The 19861-nt window shown below is 47.7% G+C and overlaps 1 protein-coding gene across 1 annotated transcript in view; it reads right to left on the reverse strand.

Annotated features, from left to right (window-relative positions):
- Window positions 1-12023, reverse strand: part of PEX6 (peroxisomal biogenesis factor 6) — a 195307-nt gene extending 183284 nt beyond the window's left edge. Inside the window, exons 1-3 of the mRNA XM_029596736.1 lie at window positions 11948-12023; window positions 11057-11853; window positions 6465-6634 (exon numbers count right to left, since the gene is read on the reverse strand). Coding sequence (XP_029452596.1) covers window positions 6465-6634; window positions 11057-11853; window positions 11948-12023 — 1043 coding nt within the window. The remainder of the gene's footprint in view (window positions 1-6464; window positions 6635-11056; window positions 11854-11947) is intronic.
- Window positions 12024-19861: the final 7838 nt, after the last annotated feature.

Raw genomic sequence — 19861 nt, forward strand, 5'->3', positions numbered from 1 at the left:
AAGTGGAAGGGAGTGGGCAGTGGAGTGCCTCAGGGATCTGTATTGGGACCCTTACTTTTCAATATATTTATAAATGATCTGGAAAGAAATATGACGAGTGAGATAATCAAATTTGCAGATGACACAAAATTGTTCAGAGTAGTTAAATCACAAGCAGATTGTTATAAATTGCAGGAAGACCTTGTAAGACTGGAAAATTGGGCATCCAAACAGCAGATGAAATTTAATGTGGATAAGTGCAAGGTGATGCATATAGGGAAAAATAACCCATGCTATAATTACACAATGTTGGGTTCCATATTAGGTGCTTCAACCCAAGAAAGAGATCTAGGTGACATAGTGGATAACACATTGAAATCGTCGGTTCAGTGTGCTGCAGCAGTCAGAAAAGCAAACAGAATGTTGGGAATTATTAGAAAGGGAATGGTGAATAAAACGGAAAATGTCATAATGCCTCTGTATCGCTCCATGGTGAGACCGCACCTTGAATACTGTGTACAATTCTGGTCGCCGCATCTCAAAAAAGATATAATTGCGATGGAGAAGGTACAGAGAAGGGCTACCAAAATGATAAGGGGAATGGAACAACTCCCCTATGAGGAAAGACTAAAGAGGTTAGGACTTTTCAGCTTGGAGAAGAGACGGCTGAGGGGGGATATGATAGAGGTGTTTAAAATCATGAGAGGTCTAGAACGGGTAGATGTGAATCGGTTATTTACTCTTTCGGATAGTAGAAAGACTAGGGGGCACTCCATGAAGTTAGCATGGGGCACATTTAAAACTAATCGGAGAAAGTTCTTTTTTACTCAACGCACAATTAAACTCTGGAATTTGTTGCCAGAGGATGTGGTTAGTGCAGTTAGTATAGCTGTGTTTAAAAAAGGATTGGATAAGTTCTTGGAGGAGAAGTCCATTACCTGCTATTAAGTTCACTTAGAGAATAGCCACTGCCATTAGCAATGGTAACATGGAATAGATTTAGTTTTTTGGGTAATTGCCAGGTTCTTATGGCCTGGATTGGCCACTGTTGGAAACAGGATGCTGGGTTTGATGGTCTGACCCAGTATGGCATTTTCTTATGTTCTGAATTTTGTAACATAGTAATGATGGCAGAAAAAGACCAAAATGGTCCATCTAGTCTGCCCAGCAAGCTTCCCAAGGTAATAACTGCTGCTCCATGCAGGTTACCCCCAAGCTTTATTTATTCCCCTCCTCTAGCCTTTAGGGATCCACAGAGTTTATCCCAAGCCCCTTTGAAATCCTTCACAGTATTAGTCTTCACCACTTCCTCCAGAAGGGCGTTCCAGGCATCCACTGCCCTCTCCTTGTAGAAATATTTCACGGCATTGGTTCTAAGTCTTCCTCCCTGGAGTTTCAAATCGAGACCCCTAGTTCTACTAAATTGTTTCCAATGGAAAAGGTTTGTTGTTGACCATGGATCATTAAAGCCTTTCAAGTATCTGAAGATCTGTTTCATATCACCCCTGCTCCTCCTCTCTACGGTGAACAGGGAACTTGGAGCTGTTTTCTTTTTACAAAAAACTTCAACTTCTAGTAACAGAAAAAAAATAAAGACTAAGCTAAGAATAATAGAAAAAAAAATCCCAAAAGGGGCTACTTCCCTCTACCGAGGACACTGAGGGGGAGCCTTCGGGTCACTGAGGGAGCCAGTCCCCTGGCTATCAGGGGATCCAGAACCACACAGGCTAGCACCGCCTGGCTCTACCTGAGGGATGGCCCAGACACTGAACCTAGCACCTCAGGAAGCAAGAAAAATCCGTCTCACACAGAGCTGCAGGTATACACAACCACCATCTGCTGGAGTCAGAGAAATACTGAGGAGTTGCAGGTGGCACACTTGGTACATAGCAGTGCCTCGAAGCTTTGCTTTGACTCCATCTGCTGGTAGGAGTGCATAACCCACTGGTCTGGACTGATCTGTGTATGTACAGGAAAGTGAAAGAGAATTATGAGAGAAATAAAAGGCTTGAGAGAAGAGGACCATGACTGTGAGCTGCACAGGAGAAACAAAAACTGAACGAGGGAGGGGAATCACGCGGGAAAGGCCGCGCAGGCGCACAATGCACTGCTCTGTATACTTGGAGGATTCCGCGTCGTGCTGCCCTGGAGGACGCCCCAGGGAGCATGGTTAATTCAACCTACTTATCTATGGGCTTTGAAAAAACTTATTAAATGGAAAAACAAATTCAAATGGCAATTGCACCACTTGCTATTTTGGTTTTAATTCTTACACCTGTTGCATTTCAATTTTACCAATAGAACAAAAAATTAGTTTTGTACGATTAAGGCAAGGGTGACCCCAATAATATCTGGCCGACAATTAAATGGTAGTGGAGTCATATGATAAGGCTGAGATGGACAATACATTTCAAACTGTGCCTTTTTTATTTGTTCGAGTTTATGTTGTTATGGTTTAAAACACTGATTGCTTATTTCATATGTTTCAAGCAAGAGCAAACTTACAAAAAGGATGTTTCATGCACTTAAGACGTGGCCAAATCTCACTATATCTATTCTACATCTATGTGAGCCAAATTTCCTGCTGAACTATTTGGATTTTTTTCCATCTTGTTAGAATATGCAGAAAAATCTGGTGCACTAACTATAATAGTCACATGAGCTTTGCTCCTGCTGTGCAGAGGATCACTGCACTCACATTTGTTGCACTCTTTTTTCGATATTGTCTTATCACACACCAGATCAACTGCAGCCAATTCTTAACCGGTTTGAAGATCATTAGCTAGGAAATTGTCAAGGAATCCCACAAACGAGGACAGTATTTGAATTCAAGAAAGCATGGGATATGCAGAGAGGATCTCTGAGGGAATGGTAGGGGTTATATAAAGCAATAGTTGGTGTGGCTGGGCAGACTAGATAAGCCGTGATGGTCTTTTTCTGCCATCATGTTTCCAAACTATTGTTCCCTCTGCAAGCGTGTTCAGTCTCTACCAGAACAAACTGGCAACAATCAAACGAGTCAACTATGGTGAAACATTGATAAATCCACACTCTAGAGACTGAATCTTAGAAATACCACTGATCAATCAGGGGGAGATTAATACTATAAGCATGGTGAAGAGTTAACTTCAAAACATTTAGTATATTGTAATCTTGATCAAACAATTTTGAAAATAATGCATGAAATTTGGCGCATCCATTTGAGATAGATCACAGTTGTCTAATATCATGAAATTTATTTTTATTGAATTTATTAAGTTCACTTATTTGATCTCTATACAGTTTTTGTGTTTAATTTAACGAATCAAAAGCATTATACAGCTTACTGGAATTGTTTTGAAATGATGTTTCTTCTATTTTTTTTTTTTTAGTTTAATGGATCAAATGATGCAATTATTTTCTTCACTTGCATCAGACCATCCTGGTGGCAAATGATAATTTTTTGTCAATTGGTGGCAAGGAGACAGCATCAATCCTACAGCATCAAGTGATCCTGTATCTAGTGTATCATTCGGGCCGATACAATAAAAGTCGATTCTGTATTCAAATGAGGGCCCGCGGCAAAAAGAGGCGCTAGGGACACTAGCGCGTCCCTAGCGCCTCTGTGGACAGGAGTGGCGGCTGTCAGCGGGTTTGACAGCCGCCACTCAATTTTGCCGGCATCGGTTCTCAAACCCACTGACAGCCACGGGTTCGGAAACCGGACGCCGGCAAAAGTGAGCATCCGGTTTTCAACCCGCGAGCCGATGCCAAATTTTTTTTTTTTAACTTTCGGGACCTCTGGAGCCCAGAGAAATTAGCGCCTACCTTTGGGAAGGTACTAATTTCTGAAAGTAAAACGTGCGGCTTGGCTGCACATTTTGCTTTCTGAATCGCGTGGGAATACCAAATAGGTTCATCAACATGCATTTGCATGTTTCGGGCGCTATTAGGGTTGGGGGGGGGGTTGGACGCGCATTTTCGACGCGCTATTACCCCTTACTGAATAAGGGGTACAGCTAGCGCATCCAAAACACGCGTCCAATCGCGGGTTAACAGTGCACACTGATGGTTAGAAACAGAAACATAACAGGAGAAAAAGACCACATGGCCCATCCAATCTGTCCATCCATCCAATTAATTTAGGGTTATAATTCTCATCACTTCCTTAGAGATCCCCTGTATTTATCCCATGTTTTCTTGAATTCAGATACTGTTTTTGTCTCCATCACTTCCACTGGGAGGCTGATGCACGCATCCACCATCCCTTCTGTAAGGAAATATTTCCTACTTATTTATGTTTGTTTTTGTATACCGACATTCGATCGAGATATCACATCGGTTCACTTAACACCTAAACAGTAAATAAGACACGGGCTGCTTATTTTTTTACAGTATAACTTAATCAGTTAACAAGATACTAACTATAATACATGTGCTAATGTAAAGATGGTGGTTAACGTATGGAAAACATGGCTTAAGAGTGGTTGTTTTTAGAACAGTTTATAAGAAATTAACTATACTACATGTGCCAAGGTAAAACTGGTGGTTTGCATGTTGGATACATTCATACTAGGAGGTAGGAGGGATTAGGCAAGATAGGTTGGAAGCGGATAAACAGGACCAAGAAAAATGGCATTGGCTAGGGGTAGGTGGGGGTAGGGATGGGGGAGTGACAGAGTTTAGGAAGGGGGGGAGGATGGGTGTGGAGGGGGGGGCGCTTTCACTTGTAGGTGTGGCTAGAGCTGAGGAGTGTATTATTGGGCTAGGTTTCTGGTGGGAAGGCTTCCCGGAATAGCCATGTTTTGAGGAGTTTTCTAAGATTATTTCTGAGGCTACCCCCTTTCAACCACATTTCATGATCCCTCGTTCTAGAGCCTCCTTTCCATTGAAAAAGGCTCACACCTCCTGTGCATGGAAAACTTTGAGATGTTTTTATTTCTCTGTCATATCCTCCTATCTCACCTTTCCTCTAGAGTATAAACGTTTAGATCTTTAAGTCTGTCCCTATATGCTTTAGCACAAAGACCACTGACCATTTTAGTAGCCACTACAAATACTAACAGGCCGATACAGTAAAGTGGGCCACGGTTACCCCGCTCCTAACCCGCTTTCTACTCACTTTCCGGCCGCGTTTGCCCTTCCTACGATCCACTATCCCCTTTAAACCCATCCTTACCGCCTCTTTAAATCACCGGGTAACCCCTTCCGCACGCAGCATGTATATCAGATGTAAACCATCGAATTAGCTATTCCCTCCCATACAGTAACGTGCCCCCCGACTATCGCTATTTTACCCTGGCGTTTTGCCGCGCGTTTAACCTGCTAACTTACCGCCTACCCTTACCCTGTGTTAGAGGCAGGGGTAAGGGTAGACAGCAAACTTTCCCCCAAAAGGAAACCTCTAAAAACCTAAAATCCCCTCCTCCCGAAGCGACTCGACATTACTTTTTGTTGTTTTCTTACTTTTTGTTGCTTTCAGCTCCTTCCCTTCTCTACCGTCCTCCGGAGGGAGCAGCCGGCGGTGAACGCGGCTTGCAGCGTTCACCCCTGCGCAGGTCCCGGTTCTCCTGGCTCGGCCCTCATCAAATTGTCAAGTCGGGTGAGAGCCCACTGTTCTGTGCCCTCTCCAGTCACGGCGCAAGCGAAGCGGAGCGTACTTTCATTGGCCTGAGCGCCCGTCAATTTGGGTGCTCCAGCCAATGAAAGCACATAGACGGGTGCGCGTGACGCACGCCGTGACGTCACACGCGCCCGTCCATGCGCGCCCAAATTGACGGGCGCTCAGCCAATGAAAGTACGCTCCGCTTCGCTTGTGCCGTGACTTTTGATTTGAATATCTCCGAGCAAAGCAGGAACTGTCTGATCACCTTAGCTTGAGCGTGCCTAGGTTTCTCGGGGTATGTAAAACTAAGACTGGGACCAGTGGAATAATTAAAAACCAGCAGCCTTAGCCAAACAGGACGCTCTCCCTGTGCCTATGGAAAACGTCCTCAATGAATTGGCGCGGGGGGACCGCTGCGAGCCGTTTTCACCGCCTGCCCCCTCCGGAGGGCGGCAGAGAAGGGAAGGGGCTGAAAAGCAACAAAAGGTAAGTTGGCACATGTCGAGCCGCTTCGGGAGGAGGGGATTTTCGGTTTTTAGGTTTTCATGGGTTAAAGTTGGGATCCACTTCCTGGTACCTGTCATTTGAAATGACATTTGAAATGACAGGTACCAGCGCACCCAGGATACTGTATAGGCGCTGTATTAAGCGCCTATACAGTAAAATGGGTTGCGCAGGCCTAACGCTTCCCCTAACGCTTTGCAGACGCGGCTTGCATTTGCATGCCATTTAAATAGAGTATCGAGCGGTATGTGAGCAGGACTGTGCGTGCGGCGAACGAGGGTGCGCCCTGCACTGCCGCACTCTAACGCGGCCTTACTGTATCCACCCGAATGTGAATAAGAAGAATGCTGTGATACAGGAGTACAAGCAGATGGCTGTGTCTGTGTTGGAAGCTGACCTTGGAGTTTTGAAGTACTGGTACAGATGTTCACTGTATTCGCCTTTGATGCTGTAAGTTGGTGAAGCCACTATCTCTATGTATAGCTCCTTGGCAACTGGCGGGATGGACAAGGAAGACCTGCTTTCTTTCATCTCACTCTCTTCCATAGAATGCTCACTGCAATATCTCTGTTGGAGAGAGAAACGCCCATTAGCTTCTGACCTCACCTTGGAAGATAATCTACAGCTCACAGCAGGGGTACATAGAAAAAATTTAATTTAATACAATAGTAACTGTCAATAAAGAAAATCACTATTCTATTACACTCCCCAGTAAGCAAAAAAAAAACAACCCAAAAAACTAAGAATCAAAGAGAAAAAGGTTTCCTAACTCACTTCAGCTGTACAATTTCTTTTGATTAGGTGAAAAAAAAGATACAATGGAGAAATTACTTACCTGATAATTTTGTCTTCCTTAGTTGTAGACAGATTACTCAGGACCAATGGGTTTATGTTCCCCTGCCAGCAGATGGAGACAGAGCAAGCTGATGTCACAGTATATATAGCCCTGCAGTGACCCCAGCCTGCCAGTATTCTCTTCAAAAGCAACTGTGGACAGACTAGCAAAAAACTTGAATAAAAACAGATAACCACTAAATTAATAACTGCTATTTTCTTCCTAAACCTACAATTTCTCGTGCAAGGTTAAAAACTTTCAACAAGATTGAACTGATTTCCTTGAAAATTCCACTTTAGAAGTTTTTGACAGAGGAACCTTTCTTGTTTCCTTTATAACATCATCGGATATAAATCAAGTAATAAAAATTATCTTAAGGAAATTTCCAGTAAATTACCTTAATACTCCAATCAAAATTTATCCTGACTTGGCTTCTACCACTAAAGCACGTCGTAGAGGGTTCTTAATCCTCCGTCAAGATACTATTGCATTTGGGGTTTATGTTTTTATTAAGTTTTCCCTGCAAATGTTTGATTAAAAAAGGAGATGAATGTTATATATTGTTTGTACCTGAACAATTAAAAGTATTTTTGAAGGCTAAAAAACTGGCTACTTCATCCCCAATGGGCACGTAAAATAAAAGTAATGCTGGAATAGAGTTATAGCTTTACTAAAAGAATCTTTTTTGTGTTTCCTAAAATTACCTCTAATTTTCAACTCTCACCCCCAACTTCTATTATTTTTGTAAATGTGGTAAATAATTATGCCTGTATCTTCATATTTGGAAATTAATGTGTTTTCTCACTTATTTCTATGAGCAAATCTTTGTTTTTGTGAATGTAAAACTGGATAAAGAATTTAAAAAACCAACATGATAACCAGAACTGTACTCAACCAACCATAAATACTGAACTCACATAAGATTCTAGGTACCCTAAGCTAGGGACTGGATAAACACTTACCAGTAAATCGCTTGGGACCCAGAGCCCCACAGGATGACTACTGACACACTCGTGCGGCAGCCAAGGACGGGAAGCTAAATCCATCTGTCTACACTAAGGAAAATGAAATTATCAGGAAAGTAATTTCTCCATTTCCTAGCGTGTAGAAGGATGGACTCAGAACCAGTGGGATGTACCAAAGCTATTCCCCAACAGGGTGGGAGGCTGCCCATGGTTCAGTTAACACCGCATGTGCAAAGGCTGAATCCTCCTGAGCCTGCATAATCCAGACGATAAAACCTGGAAGAAGTGTGTAAGGAGGACCACGTCGCAATTCGGCAGACATCGACAGTAGACAGACTAACCTCCGCCCATGACAATGTCTAAGCCCTAGTGGAATGGGCCCTAACGTGAATAGGCAACAGCTTTCTAGCATCCACATATGCGGCTGTGACCACCTCCTTAAATCAATGAGCGATGGTAGCCCGCAAAGTTGGAGCGTCCTACTTACACATGCCATGGAGAAGAAACAGGCACTCCATCTTTCGAAAAGACTCAGAGACCACTTGATACCGCACGACAAGACACTTAACATCCAAGGAGCGCAAAAGGTGAAACTCCTCTGCATCCCTGACCTTATCCAGGGTTGGCAAGGAGATGGAATGATTCAAATGAAAGTCTGAGACGACCTTGAGCAAGAAGGATGGAAGTGTATGCAGCCGCCACTGGAGTCATCTGAAAAAACAGCTTCCAGCAAGACAAGGCTTGCAGCTCAGAAATCTGACGCACAGAACATATAGCCACCAGGAACACAGACTTCAAACTCAACAACCATAAGCAAGGCTATGAAGTGGTTGGAATGCAAGATCCGCCAAAAAGTCCAGCACCAAATTAAGTCTCCATACTGGATCTGGTAACTTCAAGGGAGGCCTAATGTGCTTCACTCCCTTCAAAAAACATGCCACATCAGGATGAGACAAAGAAATGCCATTCACCAGGTCTCTGAAACAGGCAAAAGCCACAACATGCACCTTCAAGGATTTAAGGGCCAAGCCTTTATTCAATCCATCCTGCAAATAATCCAGAATGAGAAGGATCTTAACTGAAAGAAGAACACCCCGCTCCTCACAACAGGCCTCAAACTCTCCAAATCCACACATAAACCAAGTAGAGAACTTGCGAGCATGGAGTAAAGCGGCAATCACCACAGAGGAATAATCACGCTTTAACAGGTGAGCCCTCTCAAAGGCCAAACCGTAAGACAGAATTGAATCGCATCCTCGTGAAGAACCGGTCCCTGCTGAAGTAGATCCATGTGTGGCAGAAGACGAAGGGGGGCCTCCACCAGGAGTCATCAGAAATCCACATAACATGGACAACTGGGCCAGTCTGTCACCACCAAGAGTACTAGCCCCCTATGGCCTTCGATCTTGCAAATTATCCAACCCAACAAGGGTCATGGAGGAAAGGAATAAAGCAATCTTATCTTCTGATCATACCTGTTTGAGAGCATCTATTCCCAGGGACCAAGGAGCTCTCCTGCGACTGTAGAAGTGAAGAACCTTCACATTTTGAGACGCTGCCAGCAGGTCTAGGAACAGAAGGCCCCAGCGATCCACAATCAGCTGAAACACCTTGGCTGACAACACCCACTCTCCTGGATCAGGACTCTCCCTGCTGAGAAAATCCGCTCTTACGTTGTTTTTCCTCAAATGTGAGAGGCCGAGACTATCTGCAGATGACCATCCGCCCATTCCATCAGCTGGTCTATTTCCTGCGACACTTGCTGGTTCTTGGTTCCTCCCTGGCAATTGATATAGGCTACCGTTGCCGCGTTGTCAGACAGCATGCGACTGCTCGATTCCGCAGCCTGTGGCTGAACTGCAAGCATGCCAGTCATACCACCCAGGCCCCTAGGCGATTGATGATCCAGTGGGACTCTTCGGCATTCCAGTGCCCCTGGGCCATTAACTCCAGACAGTGAGCCCCCAATCCATGGAGACTCGCATCTACCAACCAGGCCGGAGAGGACAAGGGAACTCCCTTTCTCAGATGATCCTCCTGCAACCACCAGTGGAGGCGGGAGCACATTTACCATCGGCAAGTGGAGCCGAACCGCATAATCCTGAGACTGCGGGTTCCACCGAGATAGCAGAGAACGCTAAAAAGGTATCGTTGCCTGTCTTCCTCTTTCTGTTATCTCTTGTAGTTTATGAATGCTAACCTTCTCTCCTACCTTTTTAGCTACCTCTTTAGAAAACCACAGTGCCCTCTTTTTCCTCTTTTATTTACTTTCCTAACTTCCAGTTTTGCTCTTCTACTTTCCCTAGATTTTCCCATCCAGCCAACGACTTCTTAAGGTATCCCCCCATTTTAAGAAAGTTAGTTTTCCTGAAGTGTAGGACCCTGCCGTTCATGTTCAATACTAATAAAAACAATCATTAATCCTGGGCCTTAAGCAATATACAACAAAATTATCAAAAAACACATTGAAGTAAACAAAACAAGAAAACAATCATACAATAAAACCAATACAGACAAAATGCATAATTTAAAATGAAACCTCTGCTTTCCTAAGCAGACAATCCGGCACACAGATTCCCATATTTACACCAATATTGCCCAACTTCCGGTCAAACATAAATCCAGACCCTCCCTCTCCGCTTCATTGGGGCCGATGCAATATGGTGCGCTGAGCTGAGCACAGTCTTAAGGTGCAGTTGGATGTTAATCAATCCCCTAATGCAATAGGGGGATTAGCGCCTATTCAACGCAGCCTCTAACGCGGCGTGAATGCAATAGTGCTCTTCACATGGAAATGCATATGAATGTGGCTATTAGGCATTCACTCCCGATGCAAAAAGAAAAATGTGTCTTGGATCTATTAATGCCTGTCAGGCGTTAATAGATGTGCGCATCAAAAAAAAAATAAAAAGAAAAAAATTGACAATCGGGCCCATCACAAAAACAGATGCCAAGTTTACCAGCACCGGTTTTCGTGACTGGGTCGCTGAAACCCCCCTAATTTAAATACTGCATGGCACCCACTTTTGCGGGTGTTAAGAGAGCGGGCGCTGACTGTTCAGCGCCCACTTTCTATTCGCCCTTATTGCATCAGCCCCTTAGAAAGGAGGAAAGTTACCCCTCTCAATTCCCAAGAAAAGCCCTGAAATGAGGACTAAGCCTCTCCTCCTCTTCTTGGAGAAAACTCACCTCAATCTGCAGCTCCTTGCGGGGCGCGAGTTCGCCACAAAGGTTAAAGCAGAGGGCAGCGGAGATCAGCGCGGTCCCGGGGTCCTGGCCGGCACTGATGTCGGGAATATTTGCGGGGCCCGGATGATGTTCCCAGGGAAGCTCTGCGGCCAACACCACCGCCAGGTGCCTGCGACTATCGGGGCCGCCCTCAGGCTGCCCGGCCCTCCGGTACACGGACACCCACACCCACTCCCGGTGGAAGAGGCGGAGGCCGCGCAAGCAGCCCCGGCTCACCCACAGCGCCGCCGCCGGGTCCGAGACCCCCCCGCCGGCCTCCTGCAAACGCCCGTCCCGCATCAGGGCGCCGGCATCCACCACCAACCCCCGCAGCCGCCAGGTCCCGGCCGGGCCCCGCGCGAAGCCGGAAACCAGCGGAGGAGATGCGGGGAGCGCCCCGGGCGCGGCGGGGCCGAGCTCGGTGACCGCCAGCCGCGTGCGCGGCCCCAGCAGCCCCTGCAGCGCCGGCCGCGCCTCCAGCAGCAGCAGCGGCGGCTCCTCCGCGGGCAGCGGCAGCAGCTCCCCGCGCCGCGCCAGCACCGGCCTGCCTCCGCAGCGCCGCCGCCAGCCGCTCCGACAGCGCGAAGCGCAGGCCGCGCCGGCCCCGGGCCCCCACCAGCGCCCAGCCCAGCAGGGGCGGCCGCCGCACGGCCCGCACCGCCACCCGCTGCCGCGCCTGCAGCCCCCAGCGCCGCAGGAAGAGGCGGCTGACCCGCAGCTCCGGGCCTCCCGCCGACACCTCCCCCGCCAGCACCGCGCTCACCAGCACCCGCGGCCCGCACTCCCCGGGAGCCTGAGGCAGCGCCAGCACCAGCCCCCCGGGGCCCGCCCGCGTCAGGGCCATCTCCTCGCCCGGCCCCGGCACCAATAGCGCCGTCAGCGGCGGCAGCTCGGCGGGAAAGGGGTCCTGCAGCACCAGCTCCACCATGGCGAGCGGCAACCGGCACCCAAAGCCGGAAACCGAGAGCCTGACACCCAGAGCCTGACAACTTCCTCCGGAAACTGAGCCCCGGACACCCAGAGCCTGACAACTTCCTCCGGAAACTGAGCCCCGGACACCCAGAGCCTGACAACTTCCTCCGGAAACTGAGCCCTAGCAACCCAGAGCCTGACAACTTCCACCGGAAACTGAGCCCTAGCAACCCAGAGTCTGACAAATTCCTCCGGAAACTGAGCCCCGGACACCGAGAGCCTGACAACTTCCTCCGGAAACTGAGCCCTAGCAACCCAGAGCCTGACAACTTCCTCCGGAAAGTGAGCCCTAGCAACCCAGAGTCTGACAACTTCCACCGGAAACTGAGCCCCGGACACCGAGAGCCTGACAACTTCCTCCGGAAACTGAGCCCTAGCAACCCAGAGCCTGACAGCTTCCACCGGAAACTGAGCCCTAGCAACCCAGAGTCTGACAACTTCCTCCGGAAACTGAGCCCCGGACACCGAGAGCCTGACAACTTCCTCCGGAAACTGAGCCCTAGCAACCCAGAGCCTGACAACTTCCTCCGGAAAGTGAGCCCTAGCAACCCAGAGTCTGACAACTTCCACCGGAAACTGAGCCCCGGACACCGAGAGCCTGACAACTTCCTCCGGAAACTGAGCCCCGGACACCGAGAGCCTGACAACTTCCACCGGAAACTGAGCCCCGGACACCCAGAGCCTGACAACTTCCACCGGAAACTGAGCCCCGGACACCGAGAGCCTGACAACTTCCACCGGAAACTGAGCCTTAGCAACCCAGAGCCTGACAACTTCCACCGGAAACTGAGCCCTAGCAACCCAGAGCCTGACAACTTCCACCGGAAACTGAGCCCTAGCAACCCAGAGCCTGACAACTTCCACCGGAAACTGAGCCCTAGCAACCCAGAGCCTGACAGCTTCCACCGGAAACTGAGCCCTAGCAACCCAGAGCCTGACAACTTCCACCGGAAACTGAGCCCTAGCAACCCAGAGCATGACAACTTCCACCGGAAACTGAGCCCTAGCAACCCAGAGCCTGACAACTTCCACCGGAAACTGAGCCCCAGGAACCCAAAGCCTGACAGCTTCCACCGGAAACTGAGCCCTAGCAACCCAGAGCCTGACAGCTTCCACCGGAAACTGAGCCCTAGCAACCCAGAGCCTGACAACTTCCACCGGAAACTGAGCCCTAGCAACCCAGAGCCTGACAGCTTCCACCGGAAACTGAGCCCTAGCAACCCAGAGCCTGACAGCTTCCACCGGAAACTGAGCCCCAGGAACCCAGAGCCTGACAGCTTCCACCGGAAACTGAGCCCCAGCAACCCAGAGCCTGACAGCTTCCACCGGAAACTGAGCCCCAGCAACCCAGAGCCTGACAGCTTCCACCGGAAACTGAGCCCCAGCAACCCAGAGCCTGACAACTTCCACCGGAAACTGAGCCCTAGCAACCCAGAGCCTGACAGCTTCCACCGGAAACTGAGCCCTAGCAACCCAGAGCCTGACAGCTTCCACCGGAAACTGAGCCCTAGCAACCCAGAGCCTGACAGCTTCCACCGGAAACTGAGCCCTAGCAACCCAGAGCCTGACAGCTTCCACCGGAAACTGAGCCCTAGCAACCCAGAGCCTGACAACTTCCACCGGAAACTGAGCCCTAGCAACCCAGAGCCTGACAGCTTCCACCGGAAACTGAGCCCTAGCAACCCAGAGCCTGACAACTTCCACCGGAAACTGAGCCCTAGCAACCCAGAGCATGACAACTTCCACCGGAAACTGAGCCCTAGCAACCCAGAGCCTGACAACTTCCACCGGAAACTGAGCCCCAGGAACCCAGAGCCTGACAAGCTTCCACCGGAAACTGAGCCCTAGCAACCCAGAGCCTGACAGCTTCCACCGGAAACTGAGCCCTAGCAACCCAGAGCCTGACAACTTCCACCGGAAACTGAGCCCTAGCAACCCAGAGCCTGACAGCTTCCACCGGAAACTGAGCCCTAGCAACCCAGAGCCTGACAGCTTCCACCGGAAACTGAGCCCCAGGAACCCAGAGCCTGACAGCTTCCACCGGAAACTGAGCCCCAGCAACCCAGAGCCTGACAGCTTCCACCGGAAACTGAGCCCCAGCAACCCAGAGCCTGACAGCTTCCACCGGAAACTGAGCCCCAGCAACCCAGAGCCTGACAGCTTCCACCGGAAACTGAGCCCTAGCAACCCAGAGCCTGACAGCTTCCACCGGAAACTGAGCCCTAGCAACCCAGAGCCTGACAGCTTCCACCGGAAACTGAGCCCTAGCAACCCAGAGCCTGACAGCTTCCACCGGAAACTGAGCCCTAGCAACCCAGAGCCTGACAGCTTCCACCGGAAACTGAGCCCTAGCAACCCAGAGCCTGACAGCTTCCACCGGAAACTGAGCCCTAGGAACCCAGAGCCTGACAGCTTCCACCGGAAACTGAGCCCCAGCAACCCAGAGCCTGACAGCTTCCACCGGAAACTGAGCCCCAGCAACCCAGAGCCTGACAACTTCCTCCGGAAACTGAGCCCCAGCAACCCAGAGCCTGACAACTTCCTCCGGAAACTGAGCCCCGTCAACCCAGAGCCTGACAACTTCCTCCGGAAACTGAGCCCCGGCAACCCAGAGCCTGACAACTTCCACCGGAATCTGAGCCCTGGCAACCCAGAGCCTGACAACTTCCTCCGGAAACAGCCCTAGCAACCCAGTGGTAAAGGAAGAGATAAGAACAATCCTCCAAATCAAAAGATGATTTACCTGAGACTATTGCATAGAAACATACTCACCGCTCATCTAAACACTCATTACCACATGTATTAGCAATTACTCCCCGCATGAGACAGTAAGGAGGTCTGTGTCATTACCAAGACAACTTCATCACTCTGTGCCATTGCGAAAAGCATATACATAGAAACGTAGAAAATGAAGGCAGAAAAAGACCACAAGGTCCATCTAGTCTGCCCAACAAGCTTATGGTAGCATCTGCTGCACCATATAGTCACCCCCTTACTTAGTTTTTCAAACTGTCAAAGACAGGGCCTTATTGGTTGCTGTCTGAGTCCAATTCCCTGTTACCTCTTGCCGTTGAGGCAGAGAGCAATGTTGGAGTTGCATCCAAAGTATCAGTCATCTTCGTTAAGGGTAGTAACCGCCACACCAGCAAGTTACTCCCATGCACTCTTTCATTTCCATCCTCTAGCCTTTAGGGATCTACAGTGTTTATCTCATGCCCCTTTGAATCTTTCACCATTTTTGTCTTCACCACCTCCTCCGGAAGAGCATTCCAGACATCCACCACCCTCTCCATGAAGAAATATTTCCTGATGTTGGTTCTGAGTTGTCCTCCATGGAGTTCCATTATGTGACCCCTAGTTCTGCTGAATTCTTTCCAACAGAAAAGATTTGTCGACTGTGCATTTGTCTGTATTATATCTCCCCTGTACCTCCTCTCCTCCAGGGTTAACATATTTAGGTCCTTAAACCTCTCCTCATATGTCATTTGATGGAGACCCCCACCACCACACCACCATTTTTTGTCCCCTTCTCTGGACCACCTCCATACTCCTTTTGAGATATGGTCTCCAGAACTGAACACAATACTCCAAGTGAGGCCTCACCTAGGACCTGTACAATGGGACTATCACTTCTTTTTTCTTTCTGGTTATTCCTCTATGCAGCCAAACATTCTTCTGGCTTTAGCTATTGCCTTGTCACATTGCTTTGCCATCTTCAGATCACTAGGCATTATCACCCCAAGATCCCTCTCTTGCTCTGTGCACAACAGCCCTTCACCTCCCAAGATGTACAGCTCTTTTGGATTACCACACCCCAAATGCATGACTCTGCACTTCTTGGCATTGAATCCCAGCTGCCATTTCTTTGACCACCGTTCAAGCTTCCTTAAATCATGTCTCCTTCGCTCTACTCCTTCCGGCATGTCTACTCTGTTGCAGATCTTAGTATCATCCCATATCATACCTTCTATCCCTTCCGCAGTGTCGCTCACAAAGATATTGAACAGGACTGGCCCCAACACTGATCCTTGCGGCACTCTGCTTAACACCGCTCTCTCTTCAGAGTAGGTTCCATTTACCATCACACACTGTCTTCTGTCCGTCAACCAGTTTGTAATCCAGGCCACCACCTTGGCACTCATTCCCAAGCTTCAAATTTTATTCAGAAGCCTCCCATGCGGGACCATATCAAAAACTTTGCTGAAATCCAAGTAGATCACATTGAGCGCTCTTCCTTGATCCAATTACTTAGTCACCCAATCAGAGCGTGTGCGAGTTCTCCTGCACTCAGTTACTGCTCTCATTTACCTCAGGAGATATTCAGCTTAAGTACAAGAGTACGTTTAATTTAGTAGATGTCAACTTCTGGGTGGAGGGAGGGAATGTGTGGCTAATTTGTACTGCTATCCATGCAGAACTCATGTCACAAGTGTGCAACATCTGGTTTCTTTGGGATGAATGTACAAAATCACCCCACATGTTGGGATTCTGTAGCTCAGTGAAAGGAAAAACAAAGACTGCTTTATCTTTGTAGAATTCTGTGCACTTTATTAAAAACCTTTTCCTTTCCCTGGCAAATTGGTGAATTTGAGATCTACCCTTGAAAATAATTCAGAATTAAAGCACCAAAACAGGTTTGAGTTGGCAAATCAGAATTAAACATCAAAGTCAATAGGAGCAAGTGTTACAAACAAAGCATCTATTTTAACTAAAAAAAATGTTTTAAATCATCATCACAGAAAAATACAAAACTCTTAACAGTAAATATCACAAATTATAATTAAATATGTTTTCCATTTATATTGATACAAATAGATTTTTAAGTCATCCTTATATAAAGACATAAATTAAAATGCATGGACAAATATAACATCCCACTTAACACATTCACCTGTACATTTAAAATTTAGATTAAGATCCACACATTCAAATAATTTATACTCAAGTACAAATTACCCAAACAACCAACGCACATGAATACAAACATTCAATCCCAATACACATACAACAATGCTGTCTAAGATTCTTATGTTCCTATGTAATCCTAATTACAGCAACAAAAGTTAAAACCTTTGTATTCCTACACCTTCAGGACATATGGATCAAGAATATGGTTTCCTTTGTATGTAATCCTTCCAAATTCAGTATAGGGTTCCAAGTCTCATCTACTTTTATCATATCGCTCAAAATTTAGGTTTCAGCATAGAACTCCAGGTCTCATCCTCCTTTCAATTTTATCCCAATGTGAGGGAGCGTACAAAACCACCTTAAGACACAGACGAGAGCCATCTGCCCCCGCCTGCCTTAAGGCGCAGGGCTGCAAAGGATTCTTGGTCCTGGGAGGGTCCCTTCTTAACAGTATAAAGGATCAGGTCCCAGAAGGGTTAGGAAGGCCCTGGGAAGCTGCTTTGAGCCCATGGGATGCCCACACCAAATATGTCTGAACTGTTTTGAAACTATAAAGCGAGGTGAATTACTTTTTTGTTTTACTGTTTTCTTTAAAACTCCTGTAAATCAGCCTTTGTTCCTGACTGAACAGCCAAGTCTTTCTGTGTTTCTTGGCTGTTCTAGACAACGTGGCCGACCCAACACTATACATGGCGGCAGCAGTGGGATAAGGTGGCCTAAAGAGGGAACAACAGACACCGCCCCATAGCTATAGTACAGAAAAAAAAAAACTTTTTACCCTGTTTCCTGGGGCCTCCCTGGTTTCTTGCCCAAAAGCACTACAAACAGGTTAAAGGGGTAGCCTGTCTGGCATGGATAGGGTTCAAAAAGTGAGGCAGGGCCAGGCAGGCCAGCACGATTTTGGTTTTTTTTTTTCTCTCTTCTTTCCCTGGGGAGGTGTTTGCCTAGCAATTCCCTTCCTCAGAATGCAGGCAAATATGAAGCACGTAATACGGGTTCTGGCTACCGGGCAGCAACAGCTGCAAAATGCTTTGCAGGTCCAGATCGATCAGCTGCACATGTTACGGGGGTAAGTGGCTCAGCAGAACACCGTGTTGACTAAAGTGGCACAGGCGGTGCAAACGGTGGTGGCCATGGCCTTACTGAAGATGACTCCTCGGGAGGACCCTGACAGCTTCTAAAAGAGTTTTGAAGAGACTGCTAGACTGACTAGCTGGCTAGGGGACAGGTGGGCTGCCTATTTGGGTAACTTACAAATTGGAGACTGTCAAGATACTTTCCAGACTGTGAACCCCAATGGCACAGCCACGTACTTTCAGAAATTAACGCCTGCCCAAAGGCAGAAGTTAATTTTGGCTGGCACAGGGAAAGTGTACAGAAAACCAGAAAAAACAGCTTTTCTGTACACCTTCTGACTTAATATCATAGCGATATTAAGTCGGAGGCCCCAAAGATAAAAAAAAAGAAAAAATCTAAAAAAAAAAAAAAAATCCGTTCGCGGGTTGGAAAACGGACGCTCAATTTTGCCGGCGTCCATTTTCCAAACCCGTGGCTGTCAGCGGGTTTGATAACCGATGCGGGTACAATTAAGCATCGGCTGTCAAACCTGCTGACAGCCGCCGCTTCTGTCAAAAAGGAGGCGCTAGGGATGCCTCCTTTTTACTGCAGGCCCTAATTTGCATAACTTGGCTTCCTGAATCGTGCGCCCAGGAAAGTGGCCTGGGCGCACGTCAGGAGAGCGGGCGCTCTCTGGCTCTCCCGCGAGGTTTTCTGTATCGGCCCATTTATTTGGTATAGTTTTTTATTCTTGTTATTGTTAACTCTGCATTCAGAGTGAGTTTGTTAAGCTGTAAGTTCTTGACACAGCATTCTGATAGAATTTAAGTTAGGTTATAAGCATTTTTAAAAAGTCAGGTTTTTAGTTCACGTTTGAATGTCTTTCTGGGTCAGTCGTATTGTCACTGGTAGTGAGTTCCATGTTTTAGGGCATGCCATGGAGAATACACAATCTCTTATCTGCTCACTTATTAAAAATGCTTACACTGTCAACAATTATTTAGAACATTTCTTCCTTCCATGAACTAGATACCTCAGTATAGAAGGCTCCTCCCCAGAGCCTTCTATACACCTGCAGACCCCCAAGTCTCCCTATATAATTATTTAACTTTTTCCAAGTCAAGTTACATTCATTTCCTTATCCCCAGAGGACTTGCAGTCCAAGGGCCTCATTTACTAAGGCTTTTCTCTCATTCTGTGTTTTTGGGAACTAAGCTCTGTAAATCAAGCTCTAAATTTGTACCTAAGGCCATGGCGGGTGAGTCAGAAGGAGCAGCAGCGGGATCTGCAGCCTGGAATATTGCTGCTGCTCTGACCACTACACCGTTAGTATCTTGCAAGGTAAACGTACTCTCGCAGCAATTGTTTTACATGCACCGTATTTACATTTCCTTTATGTATTGTATTTTGTTTTACAAATTGTATTGCCTCTTTTGTATGTATTGTAGTTGTGCAAGATGAATTTTTTGAGATTGCACTGTAAACCGCGTTGGGCTGCCCTATAAATCAGAACAGAAATATAAAATTAAAGACACCGTAGCAGCTCCGCCACCTACCGCTGTTGGGAGGTATTACACCTTCCTCTGCCCGTCAGTCCCGCCCCCTACCTACCCTTCATCCAATAAAGAACGTCCCTCAGGCTACCCGGACCCAATCAGAAATTGGGAAGGCGGGCACAAAGGCAATGTGGAAAAAGTGGATGAGAAGGGGGAGGAGTCCCCCGGAGCGCGCACGTCTGTAAGCGAGGGCGGCAGGCTGGCTTCGCGCGCGCGTCCGCCTGCCTTCTAGGCCAGCACTTTATGAGCGCGCACGGTTGTAATGGAATAACGG

This window comes from Rhinatrema bivittatum, chromosome 3 (assembly GCF_901001135.1).
Source record: "Rhinatrema bivittatum chromosome 3, aRhiBiv1.1, whole genome shotgun sequence".
NCBI lineage: Eukaryota > Metazoa > Chordata > Amphibia > Gymnophiona > Rhinatrematidae > Rhinatrema > Rhinatrema bivittatum.